We start from the raw sequence: 18,164 nt of genomic DNA on the forward strand, positions 1-18,164 counted from the left end.
ATAAAAAGAAGTAGAGAAGATGAGAAAGAAGAACTTACCGGGTAAGAGAGGAGACGGTCACGCATCATACGGTCGAAAGAGGCAAGGATGACTGATGAAGGTGAGGAGACATGACTGAAAGTAGAGCTTGATGACTGGAGTAGCATGTGCATCTACGTTGACGCGAGGTTGATTGATCTAGGCTGCAACAGAGTGTAGATCAGCCGGAGGAGAAATCCAAACTTCAGCAGCAAAAGGCTCCCATATCAAGCGAGAGAAAGAGCACTCAAAGAAGAGATGATGGTGAGTCTCTATTTCCAGATTACAAAGGGCGCACGTTCCTGAGACATTTAATCCCCAACGCCTCAAGCGATCCTTGGTTGGCAGTCTTCTCCGCAAAGCCAGCCATGATATAAACGCATTACGTGGAATATGTTCCTTGAACCAAATATTCTTGTGCCAATATGTATTGTTGAAAGTGTTTATATTCTTTTCTGACATTAGTATCCATATTTTTTGATAAACTGATCCAAAGAGATTAGTTTGTGGAGCTAACCAAACGAAGATTATAGTGTTTATTTTGGAAAAATTAATAGGTTGAATGATAGATGGCGTGCGTGCCTTTTCACATGGAAATCTGCACATATATTAAAATTATAAGTTTTGAATCATAGAGAAAATATAGTGTATATGACTGAAGTTGGTACATTCCGAAACTAAAGATGGCTGAAATTCTTCTTTGTCAAAATGCATAGATGTGAATCTTATATGAATAGAGTTCTACATTGCTTATAGCAGTGTAATAAACTCCGTGTGTAAAGGAGAAAAAATGTTATATAAGTGAAAACAAAAATTATGATTTTTTTCTTGTGCCTATAGGCTCTTCGCAATTTGAAGAAAAAAGAACATATTGTGTGAAAATCTTTGGCTCGGTCAAATTTTATCCAGTTGTTTACAAAACTGTTGTTATCTGATTCATGTAATTTTTCAGTGTTGATTTAAAAGCCCAAAAAACCTATCTATACTGACTTTTTTATATTTTTTCTGTGATTTGAATTTAAAAAGAGATAAAACTTTCGATAAGTTATGTAAACTCAGAACAAGTATTTAGCTTTAGAAAGCATTTACATGTTTCAAACTTATAATATATACATATATAATGTTTAAAATTATGCATATAAAACCTGTGTAAAATGTGTCTGAATATGTTTCTCTTCTTTAATGTGTTAATCGTACTATATATAATATTATTTTAAAATTTCAAAAAGTTTATGTCACTATCACATACAAAAAACCATCAATAAAAAATATAATTCTCCATCTACAACAAAAAAATGAAAAATTATTAACATATAAATTTAAATTAAGAAAAACTAACATTGGAAAAACAAGAAGTTAATATAAAAGAAAAAAATTAACAAATAATATTATAAATAAAATAAATTTATAAGACATAATCCGCGCGAAGCGCGGAAAAAATCTCTAGTGGTTTATAAATTCTTCATGTGCTCAACATAAGCAGTGATTATCAAATCTCATTTTTATTAATTAAACATATCTCAGACTTTTATGTGAGATTTTTTTATGCTATTTATTATGACAGATTTTGTGATAATTTTCCATCACAATTTAAAAAAAAAATCATTATTAATTGGGCCTGTCAAGTAATCAGCCCACTTGTTCTTTGGGTCCATCCCATGTACCTATAATAAACATCCAAAAGATTAGAGAAGTGAAGACGGAACAGAGTAGAGTTTGAATCTTCAGCAGTGAGCTTCCTCCTCTGTAAACAAAAACCATGAACAAACAAATGTCTTCCGCCAAACTCTCCCGACTCTTCAACATCACAACTAAAAACCAAACACCTTCCCCGCTCCCAATCTCAGACAAACAAACCGCCGCAAGAATCACAACCTACCTTCAAAAATCCACCGTCGGAAAACTCCAATCAAACCCATCTCTCCTCTTCAACCTAAACCCAAACGTAACCCTTCTCGTCCTCTCCTCACCATCTCTCCCAACCCAATCATGCGTCGACTTCTTCAAGCTCCTCAACACATTCGAATCCCACCTCAAACCCGACCTCGCCGCGGCTATAACCCTGTCCCACCGCCTGTACACCGACCGTAGATTCGGCGAGATGAAGTCTCTCCTGAACTCAGTCTCCACCGATGGGGCTGAGATCATAGGAAGCGTTTGTGTTTACGAAGGAAAGGTCGAGTTTTTGGAAACTTTATTCGATTTGATGATTAGGGTTTATGTGGATAAGGGGATGTTCCAAGAGGGTCTAAGGGTTTTCGATTACATGGTGGAGAAAGGGATGAGAATCGATGAGAGATCGTGCATTGTGTTTCTTGTAGCTGCGAAGAAACGGTTGGAGATTGATCTTTGTTTGGAGGTTTTCAAGCGGATGGTTGATTGTGGAGTGAGGATAACTGTTTACTCGTTGACAATTGTGGTCGAAGTGTTGTGTAGAAGAGGTGAGGTTGAGAAGAGTAGGAAGCTGGTGAGAGAGTTTTATCGAAAAGGAATCAAGCCTGAAGCGTACACTTACAACACCATCATCAACGCTTATGTTAAAGTTAGAGACTTTTCCGGCGTGGAGGAGGTTTTGAAGGAGATGAGGAAAGGTGGAGTGGGGTATAACAAGGTTACGTATACGCTTTTGATGGAGATGAGTGTGAAGAACGGGAGGATGGGTGACGCGGAGAAGCTGTTCGACGAAATGCGTGAGAGAGGGGTGGACTTAGATGTTTATTTGTACACTTCTATGATAAGTTTGTGTTGTAGAAAAGGGAATGTGAAGAGAGCGTTTTTGTTGTTTGATGAGTTGGTGGAGAAGGGCTTTTCGCCGAGTAGTCATACCTACGGGGCGCTTATTGATGGGGTGTGTAAGGTAGGGGAGATGGGTGCGGCTGAGATATTGATGAACGAAATGCAAAGCGGAGGGGTTGATATCACTAAGGTTGTGTTTAATACGTTGATTAATGGGTACTGTAGGAAAAGGATGATTGATGAGGCGTTAGCGATTTACGACGTGATGGAGAAGAAAGGGTTTGAAGCTGATGTTTTCACTTTTAATACTATTGCTAGCTGTTTGAATCGATTGAAAAGGTATGATGAGGCAAAGGAATGGATTTTCAGGATGATGGAAGGTGGTGTGAGGCTTAACACGGTTAGTTATACTAATTTGATCGATGTTTACTGCAAAGAAGGGAACGTTGAGGAGGCAAAGAGGCTCTTTGTGGAGATGAGCAGTAAGGGAGCAGAGCCTAACGCGATTACGTATAATGTGATGATTGATGCGTACTGCAAGCAAGGGAAAGTGAAGGAAGCTCGTAAACTAAGGGCCGACATGGAAGCGAAAGGGATGGCTCCGGATTCATATACCTACACATCGCTTATACATGGGGAATGTATTGTTGACAACGTGGACGAAGCATTGAGGCTCTTTAGGGAGATGGGGTCTAAGGGTTTGGACCAGAGTTCTGTAACATACACGGTGATGATCTCGGGTTTGTCCAAAGCTGGAAAATCAGACGAAGCCTTTGGATTTTATGATGAAATGAAGAGGAAAGGGTTTACAATAGATCATAAGGTTTATACTGCACTCGTTGGAAGCTTGCATTCACCCGAGACTTAGTACATGATCGTCAAAGTAAGATCTGTTTGAAGTGGTAAACCTTGAGATCTACTACCAGTTGATTGTTGAAACAGTTATTTTATCAGGACCCCTTTTTCTGAGAGATTCTTTGAAGGAGTTGGAGTGAAGTATAGACAGACCCTGATTTGGAGTGTCTACGCTGTAAAGAAAACAAAGCTCAACTCTTTTGGTATGTTATATTATTATACATTGTCTGTCCAGTAAACAAAGCCTTTGGACCTTTATGTAAAGTTGATTTCTAAGGAGTTCTCTGGAATCCTGTGCACCAAATCTAAGGATTGAGATGTTGCTTCTGTGTCTATATGAATGAAGAGCTAGAGAAGGCAAATATTTATGTATCTTGTGAAGATAGATATGTACTATGCACCAAAAATAGTTCAAGAAGATGAACATCGAAGCTCAGAAGGCAGTGACGATGATGGTTTCACTCTTGAGAAAGATGGAGAGAATCACAACTCGTAATCGAGGCCAGCTCCATATTTCCAGGCCTCTAGGCGTCTCTTCCACTGGAACTTCGTCTTTACTGGAAGTTCTTCCAAAGATGGCCTGACGGGTACACAGCATATCAAGAAGGTTCAGGGACCACAAACAACGATTATGCAGCAATCATGGCGGTTTAAGCAAAGGTTAAGGAGATTCAGAGACATTTCACCTTATTACTGGATCGATGTATGCGGAGAGGAATGTATACAAGCCCAGCATTAAAAAATGAACTGACCAGTCGAGCAACACAGGTATCCCGACCTGAGGAGATCACCGAAAAAAACAGATTTCGTCAACAAGTGGAGAGCATTTTCAAACCTTATGTTGGAGTTTCTGGCTCAAAGATGCAGCAGTGGGTATAAAAGATTTTACCTGTCTGAATATGGATGGAATTATCTGAGGTTTGTTCAGCATGACAAGGCCTAGTGTCTTTGCTAGAGGACCAAACTGTATTACATCCTGAAGAAATGGTCTGAGAACCGGATCTCCCAATCTCTACAAAAGAACCATTTGCTTAGAAACTCTCATCTCCTACTCTCCACATAAAGAGTAAAAGTGTACACACCTGCATGCAAGTGAAATTTACATGGAGAAGCTCGTTGGTGAAGCTAGGGGAAACATCGAGTTTTTGCTTGGCAGACATTGCTCTTTGAAACAGCCATGACGCGCTCAAGTTAGGCTTCAAAAGGCAAACGGTGGCTTCAGTGAAGTTAATGGACAGGGAAGAAAGAATTAGATATTGTTTAAAGCTTTACCATGTAAGGATTTAGCTTTGATAAGCTGTCCGAGTCCAGTAAATCTCCATCTATTGCCTCATAGATTCCTTTGTATTTAATAATTGAAGAAGAAGATTGTCAGCAAGTCTAAAGAGTTCAGTAAATGTATTCTTAAACTTGTCATGATAGAAAAGTTATCTAATGTTCTTTGATACATGGAGACATTAAGTGCACTGTCAGAGAGTGAATATATGTATATACCATTGGACAATCTTCCAAGATGTCTGGTCAAACTTCCAAAACCACCAAATGAAACAGGTGACTGAATCCCACTAGCATCACCAAACTGCATTGAGAGTAAAACTTTGTAAGAAACTTTGATCACTTAAGTTTATGCTTCTCTTGGTACTAGCATATGTACAAGTGAACAAACAAAACCCACCTGTAGAACACGATCAAAGGCGGCTTGCAACGGACTGGTGATAAGTCCAATCCAACAAGGTTAGACATGTCAGAATGCAGCAGTACTATTGTGTGAAATTAGTAAACAGTATAACAGAAGTATAAAGAGTTTCAACTTCCATAGGTGAAAGAGATTCATGACATCAGTGGTAGTACCTGTTTTTGTATGTAGGAAAGATTCCATATACAACTCTCAGTATTTCCAGTTCATCAAGAGAGACTCCCTGCGGCAATAAGACAACATGAAAAGAAAGAAACTTTATGGAAGGTTCACCATAAGAGGGACAATATTCTATGATTGTTGGGACATAAGGTGGTGGAAACTGACTTGGTATTTTGGCATCAGTTTCCAGTATTCTTCGAGCAAATCCTCTAAACTTGGAGATGTTGATTGCGGTTCAGTGTAAGTGAACATGTAAGTAGTCCGGTCTAATGGACCAGAACCAGCCGGGAAGGCCTTCAATCAACAACAAGCAGCCTCAGATTCTTGGTTGTTGAGTGAATTGTGTAGGAAGGAAAAAACACAAAAGACTTTATACCTCCCAAAAGAGTTGTACATTGGCATCTGCGACTTTGGTCACTGATGAACTACTATAAATAACATCGCTTGATGAGTTCTCCTTAAAACCATGAGCACAAGATCCAACAACAAGGCACATTCCATCTGGCTTTCTACCACCTTTAATCTTTTGTAGCATAATATATAACAAGAACAGTAAATCTCATCAATGGTCTGTAAAAGTACAATTGCTAAGCTAGAATTTCACTCATGCAAATAAAATGACCTGCTTCAGAATAGGAGAAAAGTTTCCCATTGCATCAATCACCAGACGAGAAGATAATATGTCACCTTTAGAAAGTTGCATAACCTATCAATCAAAATGTTCAAAAAATCTTCATATCCATATGTTGAATTCTCTTTTTGACTAGGATGTGTTTAGAGAGAGAAGCATCAGATAACTCACAGCTAAATCATCGTACATGGTGATACTCGAGAGGCTGCAGTCTTCTAAAATGACTCCACCAAGAGAGATGAAACGTTGTTTCACAGTCTCCACAAGTTTAGCTGGACTGATACAAAATGAAAAATCCAGTTCATATCCTTTGTGTCAGATAATGAGAGAAGAATAGGACTCACGAGACGCCGAGGTTGAGAATATCTTCAACCCATATATCACCAAGACTCTCAAATCCACATCTGTTCTGCATTAGTTCAGATTTAACCTTAAGGCATCATGGATTTTGAGCATCAAATACATTCACTTGATGAAACAGAAGCTTTACCGGATTGAACTTTGCAGCAATCACATCTTCAATCTCCTCTTCTGTTAAAACTCCAACTTGGGTCAGCTCCTTCATCTCTTTTCTTGAGATATTCCATTCTTGATCCCTCTAAACCATTATCAAAGTATAATCAGGCTATATAGCTCCTCCAACCACAACATAAGTTTAGAAGATTTTACTTACCCCTTTGATAGCATTTCTCTCCACCACAGCAACTCTCAAACCCTTTGCACATAAAGCTGTTGCAAGAAATATCCCCAAAGTACCCCCACAGACCGCTATGTCAAAAGTTCCAACGAGGTTATTCCCCAAAACATAGTCTTGAGAAAGGCCAGAAACCCTTGAAACTATTTGCTGAGTTTCTTGTGGTCCTGCAACATGTTTTTGCAAAGACTCATCTTCTTGATTTATAAGAATGGGGGTAACAGTTGTTTTGTTATATACCTTGTGGTTGAGTACATATGTTGGACCAAATATTGTCGAGTCTCTTCAAGGCATTGTATGAGTAAGCACCACCAGCACCTCCTGCTTCTCCACCAACTGCAATCTTCTCCATTATCCTCTGCATTTCCAAATTGTTGAACTCATACTCAGCTAAAGGAGTAAACTTTTAATCAACGATTCCATCACAATGCAGACAGCAAAATGATCTATGTTTATGGTAAAGTTCGAAACTTTATGTTTCATATGAAGTAGAAATTACGCAAGCAACTTCTTTTAAGCAGTTACAGGACATTTTCGATACAAATTTTCAAATTTGAAATAAAACGAGAAAAAACTTGACCTGCGTTCTAGAGGGAGCCAGTTGTGTTTGAAGGCACACTGTCGTTGAAGCTCTCCTTCTTCCTCGGCTTGTGCGAGTCCTTGAGGCGTGACTAACGAACCCATTGAGCTGCTGAATCTGTAAAACCACCATGAGCTTCACAAAATCAGGAGATGGTATCAACCCAAGACGGGATTTTTGAAATTCAGCGATAAAAACTTGTGATAACACTGGGAGATTACGCGCTGTGTCGGAGAATGTGACACGTTACAGGGCCAAAATTTTACAAACGAAAACATTTGGGTCCAAATTAAAGTACATCTAAAGACGAGGGACACTAATGTTTTCTTTTACGGATCAAAATCAGAATGGATAATACACTTAATTTTAATTACAAGGAGGTTGTCAGGTTTGAAATTTTGGGAGTCTTGGTTTTATTTTACTCATCATCTTTTGATGATATTGGGTGATTCCACCGAAGTTACCATTTCACCAATCTGGTAACGTTTAAGACACACGGAACATAGTCCGAACATATAAACCTCAATAACAGACTTGCCAAAATACAGTCAACTTTGTCTCTCATCAAAGGATGAGACACATTCTAAGCATATTTATTACACAAAGGGAAGATCTTCCTCACTCTCAAATACATCTTGTAACCAGACCAGAGGTCCACTTGTCACATACAACTGCATGTTTCTTCCTTTTGTCACACTCTTTGAGGAAACCCCTTCTGTGTTAGTATGGCTATCTTCTTTCAAGAATCTCCCCTTTCAATGTTTGCCAGCCTCATCAAAATTTCTGAAGACTAATATCTGATATTAGACCAAGCTTTGGGTCTAGTAATCATACTCTCAATTGTCCATAAGAGAGCTTTGAACTTTGCTTCTTGTAAGCTGGTGACATTAACAAAGGCCCTTTTGCTATGCATATTCAGAACTCGTCCACTCGTGTCCCTAACCCCCCCCCACGCAGCTCTTCCTCTTTGATTTCTAACATTCCAATCAACACCAATATTAAACTTCAACCAACCCTTCTGTGGTGGTGACCAAGCTTTTTTCCTTGCAGCCATTGTATTCAAACACTGCCATGTAATAACATCGATAGTTATATACACATAAACCATTTATATCTGATTCTATCACAACAACATTACTTCAAAATGATCAGGAACCTTTTCTTGGAAATTAATAAATAAACCTTTATAGCTTGCTATGAAATCATGATTGAATTAAAAGAAAATGTACATCACCCCAATTCCTAACACAAATCAAAAATTTAAAATATACTCTAAAAAAATGTTTGTTTGATGTTTCCACACATGTTACTAAAACATGATAAATTTTTATTATAAATTTATTATGTTTTGTGATTATCTATTTTCCGTAAATTTAATAGATACAATTATTTTTTCAAAATTTATAATTAGTTAGTCTTAACTGAAAAAATGCATGGAAAATGTAAAAAAAATGTAATTTGGAAATAATTTTTTTCATATTTTTTTTATTGCGAAACAGGTGCAATTTACACATTTTCAAGTCCACCGGATCTAAGATAAATGTGCATTACAAGTTTACAACCTAGAAAGCAGATACATAAAATAAAGGATTAATTAAATATACTGTATTAAATAAAATTATGAAACTGATACTAATTAATCAGAACGAGACCGTGATAAAAAGGGAAACTTCTCTCTTGATACCTCACGCGAAAATCAAGCGTTTTCAACTTTTGTTGTTTGTTTTCAACTTACAAGAAAAACTTTCAAACGAACACAGCGTCGACCCCATCTCTCTCTCTCCCTTTCATTTTCCCTTTTATTTTGGATCTTTCTTACTTACGTGCATATCAAGAAAACTGAAAAAGACACTGTTCTCTTTCATCGAATTCAATATTCAGATTTGTGGTGCGATATAGGGTTTGCTTTTCTTCTTCTTCTTCGGAACAAAGAGAACAATGGGACAACAGAACTTGATCTACAGCTTCGTGGCTCGTGGCACGGTGATTCTCGCCGAGTATACTGAGTTTAAAGGTAACTTTACTTCCGTTGCTGCACAGTGCCTCCAGAAGCTTCCTTCTTCGAACAACAAGTTTACCTACAACTGCGACGGTCACACCTTCAATTACCTCGTCGTAAATGGCTTCAGTGAGTCTCTCTATCAACCCACCACGTTGTTGAATATGATTCTCTTTATTGGTTTGTATATCTATGGCATTTGTTCTGCTTTTGTAAAGGGGTCCTTTGTGCGTTTGGACATATGTTAGGGTTTCTTGCCAATGTTTGTCTGAAGTTAGTTTTCTTTTGTATTGATGGATGTATGTCGAATCAGATTATATGTTTTTCTTTTATACTTACTGCTACATCTCTTGTTCGGATATCTCTGGATCTTTTGTTTTATTGTTGTTCTAATTCGGTTGAGGTTTTTTATGTATAGCTTGTTTTTCACAAGACTTAGTTGTTTGCTTCATGTTTCATGAATTGGTTCTTGACGACTAGTGTATAACACAATAGGATTTGTTTCATGGATCTGACAAAAGAATGTTTGTTTGTGTAGCGTATTGTGTTGTTGCTGTTGAATCGGTTGGGAGGCAGATTCCAATGGCCTTCTTGGAGCGTGTTAAGGAAGATTTCAACAAGAGATATGGTGGTGGAAAGGCTACCACTGCTAAACCCAATAGCTTGAACAAAGAGTTTGGGTACTTTATAACTCTACCATCAGAATGTCAAACACACAAACTTCCTCTTTAATTAGTCTTTGTGGATATCTTTTTTTTTTATATAACTCTTTTGGTTGTAAAGGTCTAAACTGAAGGAGCATATGCAGTACTGTGTGGATCATCCTGAGGAGATTAACAAACTTGCTAAGGTTAAGGCTCAGGTGACTGAGGTGAAAGGTGTTATGATGGAGAACATTGAGAAGGTTAGAATAGTATATAATATGTCAAATCTCACAATTCTGCTTTATTAACTTGAGCATGTTTGTCATAAATGGCTAAATGTCTGAAAACATATTTCTCAAGTGACCCACTTCTGCAAACCTGAGTGAGTTTATGTAATTCGTTTAATGGCAGGTCCTTGACCGTGGTGAGAAAATTGAGCTTCTAGTGGACAAAACTGAAGACCTTCGTTCACAGGTAAGTACTTTTACCTTCCACTCATATATGTCAGAGGTTTTTTGATAAACTTCTTCTTCAGCAATTTAATTCATTCAATCAAGGGAAAAACTTCTGTGTATGCATATACGGTAAGCTCTTATATTTTCCAATTCGAATATCTACAGGCACAAGATTTCAGAACGCAAGGAACAAAGATAAGAAGAAAGATGTGGTTTGAGAACATGAAGATTAAGCTCATAGTCGCTGGTATCATCATTGCTTTGATTCTCATCATCATCCTCTCAGTTTGTCATGGCTTCAAATGTACTTAAAACTTGCAAAAAATAATTAGAGGAACATACTGAGAGATTACCAGCCCCATATTGTCTCTTTTTATTATTTTATTAGGGGAAAGGAATATGATGATACTTATTGAGAAATGATCCTTTAGGGTATGAATGTTTTGAAACAGATGTGAGCTGTTGGGGTTTACTTATTTATAAGATTAGGTACTTGTGCAGTTGTGCTCATGGTGAGGCACGGTTTTTTTTTTTTGTAATCTAAAATTTTAATTTTGGGTTTCTGATGTTTCTTTCAATCTCCTACTTTTTCTCGTTAGGTAAAGAAACATTAGATTAGGCCTTTGCGCTTATGTGGATGGTCATGGTCCTTGCCTTCTACCATTTTCCTCATTAGAAAATAAAAAACAGAGACGCATATGAATATGACTACAGAAAACACACCATTCTTATTTGATAGAAGAAGAAAGCAAACGAAGTATCATACATAGAACATAAAACATAAGGAAAAGCTTCAATACAAGACCACAACTACTTGGTAAAAACAAGGAAAGATAGCACTCAAACTGAAGCAATGCTAGTGGTTTCTGCGCTTATACGGACCAATTATCTTGGTGAGCCACTCCGGCTTGAATGAAGCAATGATTTGTGCTATTGTCAGTCCAAGCAACATTCCAGCCCAATACCCAAATGCAACTGCTTTCCAGCTCAACACTTGTATTTCTTCTTCTTCGTCCTCGTCCTCGTCCTTAGGTTGTTGTGTTGGTGGTGCATTACTCCCAAAGCAAGTTTCCTGGAGAGGAAGACCACAAAGGCCTGCGTTTCCTTCAAATGATGATTCAGCTTGCCCACTAATCTGTGTTCCTTGTGGTATTTCACCCTTGAGTTGGTTGTGAGAAACATTTATGTACTCCAAAAACGAGAGGCTCGCTAGTCCATTAGGAATGGTCCCTGAGAGGTGATTGCTTGATAGGTCTAGTGACTCGAGCTCCGTAACATTGGCCAAAGACAGAGGGATATGGCCTGTGAAGGCATTGTTGGATAAGTTGAGTGCAATCAATGCCTTCAAGAGACCAATGGATTCAGGAATCTGTCCTTCAAGTTTGTTTCCAGAAAAATCAATGGCTGCGTAGAAAGTAAGGATCTTCTCCTGCTCCATTGATATACCTTTGTACTGCAAATCTATTTTATCAATATAGGTATAATATATTGGAGCATTTGCAGTCTTGTTGTAGTCCATGTATAAATCCCCATCATTTGTCGTGGGTGATGATGCTTTCCAATTCAAAAAATAATTTGGTGGCAAGCTTCCAGTGAAATTATTATCAGATATCTCAAGTATCCGCAGCTCAGGAAACCCCAGAGGACCTTGATCAGGAGGAGATATAGATCCATGGAATTTGTTTGAGCGAAGGATAAAGACTTGCAAATTTGGTAAAGCCTTGAGCCAAAAAGGAAACGTGTCTTTGATACTATTGTGGTCAACCACTAGCACCCTTAAAGAGGAGCAATTTATAAGAGACTTTGGAAGCTTCACGACTAACTGATTGCGTCCAACGTCAAGTGTCTGCACAGAAGCGTCGACGTAAAAATTGTCTGGAAGTGAACCTTCCAAGTTGTTCTCTCGAAGAATCACAAATGGAATGTTACTAAGACAAGGAGGAACTTGACCAGTGAAGTTGTTGTAGCTTATAACAAGACCAAAAAGAGAGCTTCTGTTGCATATTATTTCCCCTGTGAAGCTATTAGATTCAAGAGACAAGACCTCTAATATGGTGAGATTGCCAAATTCGGACGGGAGTTTTGAACTGAAGTTGTTGTAACCTAGGTTAAGGTAACGTAGGTCGTGCAACTCGAAGAGGCCACTGTTGGGGTTCAGAGTTCCAGAGAAGTGATTATCTGAAATGTCTAGCATGGAGAGTTTGCTTAGATTCCACACAAGTGGGAAACTACCAGTGAGCTCGTTTCCGTCAAGGAACAGTTCAACTAGAGATGTTAAGTTACTAATTGAGGGAGGAATCTGACCGGAGAAAAGATTAAAGGTAAGATACAAAAACTCTAAGTTGTTGAGATTGCCAAACTCAGAAGGGAGTGAGGAACTGAAGTTGTTGTAATCTAGCATAAGGAAACGGAGCTCATGCAACTCAAAGAGGCCACTGTTAGGAGCCAGTGTTCCAGATAAGTGATTATTGGAAAGTCTTAAAACTTTGAGCTTGGTTAGATTACTAATTGTGGGAGGAAATTGACCGGAAAAGCCATTAGAAGGAAGATACAAAACCTCTAAATTACTGAGCTTGCCAAATTCTGAAGAGAGTGAAGAACTGAAGTTGTTATTGCTAAGAAAAAGGTCAAGGAGCTGGTGCAACTCAAAGAGTGCACTTTTTGGATTCAGAGGTCCAGAGAAATGATTATCAGAAAGGTCTAAAAGTACAAGCTTGGTTAGATTCCACACAAGAGGGAAACATCCAGTGAGGTCGTTCTTAGAAAGGCTTAAAACAGAAAGCTTGTTTAGGTTACTAAATGAGGAAGGAACCTGACCGAGGAAACCATTTGAGGAAAGAGACAAGACCTCTAGTTTTTTGAGATTTCTAAATTCAAAGGGAAGTGAAGAGGAACTGAAGTTGTTTTCAGACAGATTAAGGTAACGAAGGTGATGCAAACTGAAGAGGCTACTGTTGGGCTTCAAGGTTCCACTGAGGCAATCACTCAGTTGTAACTTTGTGATCGCACCCGTGGAGTTATCGCACCAGACTCCATTTGAGTTGTCACTATGGTTGCAACCACGAGTATCAAACTCGTTCTTGAATTGCGTTAAAGCTTGAATCTGGCGGGGACTACACGCAACAAGACCAGCAACAGGATTTTCTACCAAAAGGACGAAGCTTGCAGGAGAGACACAACAGAATAAGAGCACCAAGAGAAAATTCAAATGCATAGAGCATTTCGACATTTTCTTCTTCGAAGACTTTTAAGAAGAATAATTTTGGTTGAGCAAATAGACAGAAAATGTTTTTTTTTTTTGGTGTAAGACAGAACATGTCTAAATGCTGGTATAAATAAGGAGACAGAGTGTGGCACTACCCAAGACTACTTGGCTTATAAAAGTATGAACACTTTGCACAAGAGATTGGAGTAGGTTCCACGTGTTGACTTAAGCTTGAAGATAACTTAGAGTAGAAGTTATCCTAATGAGATTAGGATTATATAGATTGATAGTTATCTATAAGATATGTTTTCTAATGAGTTTAGGAACTAAAAGAGATATATAAGGAGATGCTATGATTGTGGCATAACGTGTGAGTTTGAGTTTGAGATCTTAATAAAGTGAGTACTTGTTGGGATCATTGTCTTGGATCATAAGTTTACAATTCAATAATTGGTATCAGAGCATTCTATTGAATTCTTAAACAAAATCCAAGAAGAGAAGGTTTGTGAGACAACATGGGTGACAAAGATATAGTTGCGACAACTATCAAACCAAAGGCGCATACTACGACAATCCAATGTCCTATGCTCACTGCCACCAACTACACCGTGTGGAATATGAGGATGAAGGTGGCGCTCAAGGTACATAAAGTGTGGGAAACAATAGAACCAGGGATAGATGATGGAGATAAGAACGATATGGCTCGTGCTTTGTTGTTTCAGTCCATACCGGAAGCCCTAGTTCTGCAAGTAGGCGATCTTGAGACATCAAAACTTGTGTGGGAAGCAATAAAGGCAAGACATGTGGGAGCTGACAGAGTTCGTGAGGCTAGATTACAAACACTCATGGATGAGTTTAGTCGATTGAAGATGAAAGAAACAGAAACTATTGATGATTTCTCCGGTAAACTCGCAGAGATGTCTTCAAAATCCTCAGCCTTAGGAGAAGACATAGAGGAATCTAAACTTGTCAAGAAATTTCTTCACAGTCTTCCAAGGAAGAAATATATACATATCATAGCTGCTCTTGAACAGGTCCTAAACCTCAACACCACCAGCTTTGAGGATATTGTGGGAAGACTAAAAGCCTATGAGGAGAGGATCGTAGATGATGATCAGCCCGATGATCAAGGAAAACTCATGTACGCCAATGCAGATTCCCAATCACAAACAGAAACCTATGGAAGAGGAAGAGGACGTGGTGGACGTTTTGGTAACAGGGGAAGAGGGCGTGGACGTTACAACAATCAGCAAGACTGGAAGCAAGGCAGAGACACGTCCCGAGTGGTCTGTTTCAGGTGTGATAAAACTGGACACTATGCCTATCTGTGCCCAGACCGGTTGCTGAAACTCCAAGAAACACAAGAGAATGATGCTGAGAGCACACATGAAGCTGAGGAACTGATGATGAATGAAGTTGTGTACTTAAATGAGGAGAATGTGACACCAAGCAAGTTCGAGACACACACTGATAAAGACAATGTGTGGTACTTAGACAATGGCGCAAGCAACCACATGTCAGGAAACAGAGACTATTTTGCGAAGATTGATGAGAGAATCACAGGGAAAGTAAGATTTGGGGATGACTCGCGCATAGACATCAAAGGAAAAGGTTCAATTATTTTCATAAGCAAGGATGGAAAGAAGAAGATCTTGGCCGATGTGTATTTTATACCAGACTTGAAGAGCAATATTATCAGTCTTGGACAAGCTACAGAGTCTGGCTGTGATGTACGAATGAGAAAAGACTATCTCACGTTGCTTGATCGTGACGGGAACCTACTGGTAAAAGCCATCAGGTCCAAGAATCGGCTGTATAAAGTGACGATGGAGGTTGACAATACTAGGTGTCTTCAGGTCGAGAGAGACGATGATTCAGCTGTTTGGCATGCGAGACTTGGGCATGTAAACCGAGACACCATGCGGAGTATGATGAATAAAGAGGTAGTTACAGGTATACCTAATCTGAGCATTGAGAATGAGACTTGCGCTTCTTGTCTGCTAGGAAAGCAGACACGGAAAAGCTTTCCCAAGGCCACTGCATACCGTGCCTCACACGTCCTGGAGCTCATTCATGGAGACCTTTGTGGACCAATATCTCCAACAACGGCAGGCAAGAAGAGGTATGTGTTCGTATTGATTGATGATCATACACGTTATATGTGGTCTATATTGTTGGAGGAGAAAAGGGAAGCTTTCGAGAAGTTCAGAATCTTCAAAAGACTTGTGGAGCAAGAAACAGGAAGTATCATTGGAACATTCAGAACTGATAGGGGTGGTGAGTTCACTTCTCAAGAGTTCCAAACCTTCTGTGACCAGCATGGAATAAAACGTCACTTGACGGCACCGTATTCACCTCAGCAAAACGGAGTCGTTGAGAGACGAAACCGTACTCTAATGGAGATGACCCGCAGCATGATGAAACATATGAGTGTGCCAAGTTACTTATGGGGCGAAGCTGTGAGGCACTCAACATATCTTATCAATAGAGTTGCGACAAGAACTCTGAGACTACAAACACCATATGAGTGCTACAAAAAGAAGAAGCCAAACGTTGGACATCTGAGGGTATTTGGCTGCGTCTGCTACGCTAAGAACGAGGCACCACATCTCAAGAAGTTAGACGACAGATCCAGAGAGCTGGTACACTTAGGAATCGAACCAGGGTCAAAAGCATACCGCTTATACGATCCTACAAATCGAAGAGTTGTTGTGAGCAGAGATGTGATCTTTGCTGAAAGCAAAAAATGGAAGTGGAATGAGAAGGAAACTGACAAGCCTACTATGATAACACTTCCAATGGCAAGTAGTGAATCTACCTCTGATACAGTTGCTGAGGAAGACGAGAGTGAGCACGCGTCTAGCAATGATGAGGAAACTGAAGAAACAGAGGAAACAGAGGATCAAGTGATCTTGAGAAGATCGACAAGGCAAACGTCAAGACCAAGTTACTTGGATGATTATGTGCTGATGTCTGAGATAGAAGAGATTGAACGCGTTCTGTTGCTTATTGATGAGGAACCGTGGGACTGGAACGAGGCAAAAGATCAGAAGGTATGGAGGAATGCGTGCGAGGAAGAAGTTACTTCTATTAAGAAGAATAAAACTTGGACTCTTGTTGATCTACCAGAAGGAAGCAAAGCAATTGGGTTAAAGTGGGTCTTCAAAGTTAAGCGTAATGCGGATGGTAGCGTTAACAAGTTTAAAGCAAGGCTAGTAGCTAAAGGTTATGTGCAACGCCACGGTGTTGACTTCGATGAAGTCTTCGCTCCAGTCGCAAGGTTAGAGACGGTACGAGTAATTATAGCCTTAGCTGCGTCCAGTGGTTGGGAGATACATCACCTTGATGTGAAAACCGCGTTTCTTCACGGTGAGTTAAAAGAAGAAGTTTTCGTTTCACAACCAGAAGGATTCAAGATCAAAGGAAGTGAACACAAGGTATACAAACTGCATAAAGCCCTCTACGGCTTGAAACAGGCCCCAAGGGCGTGGAATATCAAGCTAAATCAGATTCTAAAAGAGCTTGGGTTCACACGTTGTTCCAAGGAGTCCTCATTGTATCAGAGAAAGACAAAACACTCACTACTTCTTGTTGCAGTTTATGTTGATGATTTACTCGTCACAGGAACTAAGGGTGATGACATAAGAGGTTTTAAGGAGGAGATGGGAAGTAAGTTCGAGATGAGTGATCTCAGGAAACTTAACTATTACCTTGGGATTGAGGTTATCCAGACTAAAGATGGAGTGACGCTGAAACAAGAGAGATATGCTATGAAAATACTTGAAGAAGCGGGAATGTCTGAGTGTAACGCTGTACACATTCCAATGGAGCCAGGGGTAAAGCTTTGCAAAGGTGCAGAGGAGGCAACGATAAACGAGAGAGAGTTTAGGCGTAACATTGGCTGTCTTCGATACTTGATTCATACCAGACCAGATCTTGCTCAGTGTGTTGGAGTGTTAAGCCGCTATATGCATGATCCAAGAAGCTCTCATGGAGCTGCACTAAAACAAGTCCTTCGGTACTTGAAGGGAACGTGCTCTCTTGGGCTTTACTATGAGAACAACGGTATGAAGGAACTAATAGGATACAGTGACAGTAGCTACAATGTGGATCCTGACGATGGCAAGAGCACAACAGGTCATATCTTCTACTTAAACTCTTGTCCTGTGACTTGGTGCTCTCAAAAGCAAGAAATTGTTGCCTTGTCCTCGTGTGAGGCTGAGTATATGGCTGCGACAGAGACAGCAAAACAAGCTTTGTGGCTGCAGGAGTTACTTGAAGAGATTACTGAAGATGGAGTCGGAAAAACAGTGATTCGTATTGATAACAAATCGGCAATCGCACTTGCCAAGAATCCGGTGTTTCATGGACGTAGTAAGCACATACACACAAGGTTCCATTTCATAAGAGAGTGCGTTGAAAAGGGCTTAGTGATCGTTGAGCATGTGGCCGGGACAGAGCAGAAGGCTGATATACTAACCAAAGCACT

At 39.4% G+C, this 18,164-nt stretch overlaps 4 protein-coding genes across 5 annotated transcripts; 2 read left to right on the top strand and 2 right to left on the bottom strand.

Moving 5' to 3' along the window:
• Window positions 1-1,636: 1,636 nt before the first annotated feature.
• On the top strand, window positions 1,637-5,056 carry LOC125604629 (pentatricopeptide repeat-containing protein At2g32630-like). The gene has a single exon (XM_048774893.1). It carries the CDS (start codon window positions 1,778-1,780, stop codon window positions 3,620-3,622), a length of 1,845 nt encoding a protein of 614 aa, XP_048630850.1. The 5' UTR covers window positions 1,637-1,777; the 3' UTR covers window positions 3,623-5,056.
• LOC125575092 lies at window positions 3,791-7,626 on the bottom strand. Of its 2 annotated transcripts, XM_048774896.1 has the most exons (17): window positions 7,373-7,626; window positions 7,033-7,150; window positions 6,772-6,959; window positions 6,589-6,696; window positions 6,443-6,507; window positions 6,270-6,375; window positions 6,090-6,173; window positions 5,844-5,990; window positions 5,633-5,761; window positions 5,461-5,528; window positions 5,285-5,318; window positions 5,104-5,188; window positions 4,882-4,949; window positions 4,692-4,805; window positions 4,499-4,621; window positions 4,296-4,387; window positions 3,791-4,189 (listed from the first exon to the last, which is right to left on the bottom strand). In XM_048774896.1, exons 1-17 carry the CDS (start codon window positions 7,502-7,504, stop codon window positions 4,093-4,095), a joined length of 1,758 nt encoding a protein of 585 aa, XP_048630853.1. In that variant the 5' UTR covers window positions 7,505-7,626; the 3' UTR covers window positions 3,791-4,092. The 2 variants fall into 2 exon arrangements, with proteins under 2 accessions (XP_048630853.1, XP_013734176.1); XM_013878722.3 differs by lacking the exons at window positions 3,791-4,189; window positions 4,296-4,387; window positions 4,499-4,621; ... (2 more) ...; window positions 5,104-5,188; window positions 5,285-5,318 and adding an exon at window positions 5,339-5,369.
• Window positions 7,627-8,297: 671 nt separating this feature from the next.
• On the top strand, window positions 8,298-10,978 carry LOC106443461 (putative vesicle-associated membrane protein 726). The gene is made up of 5 exons (XM_013885022.3): window positions 8,298-9,500; window positions 9,910-10,051; window positions 10,155-10,275; window positions 10,427-10,489; window positions 10,636-10,978. The coding sequence occupies exons 1-5, from the start codon at window positions 9,311-9,313 to the stop codon at window positions 10,780-10,782; spliced, it is 663 nt and encodes a 220-aa protein (XP_013740476.1). The 5' UTR covers window positions 8,298-9,310; the 3' UTR covers window positions 10,783-10,978.
• Window positions 10,979-11,175: 197 nt separating this feature from the next.
• On the bottom strand, window positions 11,176-14,515 carry LOC106441781 (receptor like protein 23). Its single transcript, XM_013883548.3, has one exon. It carries the CDS (start codon window positions 13,697-13,699, stop codon window positions 11,327-11,329), a length of 2,373 nt encoding a protein of 790 aa, XP_013739002.1. The 5' UTR covers window positions 13,700-14,515; the 3' UTR covers window positions 11,176-11,326.
• Window positions 14,516-18,164: the final 3,649 nt, after the last annotated feature.

The sequence above is a fragment of the Brassica napus genome, chromosome A3 (assembly GCF_020379485.1).
Source record: "Brassica napus cultivar Da-Ae chromosome A3, Da-Ae, whole genome shotgun sequence".
Taxonomy (NCBI): Eukaryota; Viridiplantae; Streptophyta; class Magnoliopsida; order Brassicales; family Brassicaceae; genus Brassica; species Brassica napus.

Excerpts from the sequence above, each read along its gene's own strand:
- LOC125604629 (XM_048774893.1), top strand. The coding sequence starts at position 1,778 with ATGAACAAACAAATGTCTTCCGCCAAACTCTCCCGACTCTTCAACATC.
- LOC125575092 (XM_048774896.1), bottom strand. The coding sequence starts at position 7,504 with ATGGTGGTTTTACAGATTCAGCAGCTCAATGGGTTCGTTAGTCACGCC. Across the intron at positions 5,991-6,089 it reads TTTCTCCTATTCTGAAGCAG|ATTAAAGGTGGTAGAAAGCC; the intron begins GTCATTTTATTT and ends ATGCTACAAAAG. Across the intron at positions 4,622-4,691 it reads TAAATTTCACTTGCATGCAG|AGATTGGGAGATCCGGTTCT; the intron begins GTGTGTACACTT and ends GTTCTTTTGTAG.
- LOC106443461 (XM_013885022.3), top strand. The coding sequence starts at position 9,311 with ATGGGACAACAGAACTTGATCTACAGCTTCGTGGCTCGTGGCACGGTG. Across the intron at positions 9,501-9,909 it reads CCTCGTCGTAAATGGCTTCA|CGTATTGTGTTGTTGCTGTT; the intron begins GTGAGTCTCTCT and ends TTGTTTGTGTAG. Across the intron at positions 10,052-10,154 it reads AGCTTGAACAAAGAGTTTGG|GTCTAAACTGAAGGAGCATA; the intron begins GTACTTTATAAC and ends TTGGTTGTAAAG.
- LOC106441781 (XM_013883548.3), bottom strand. The coding sequence starts at position 13,699 with ATGTCGAAATGCTCTATGCATTTGAATTTTCTCTTGGTGCTCTTATTC.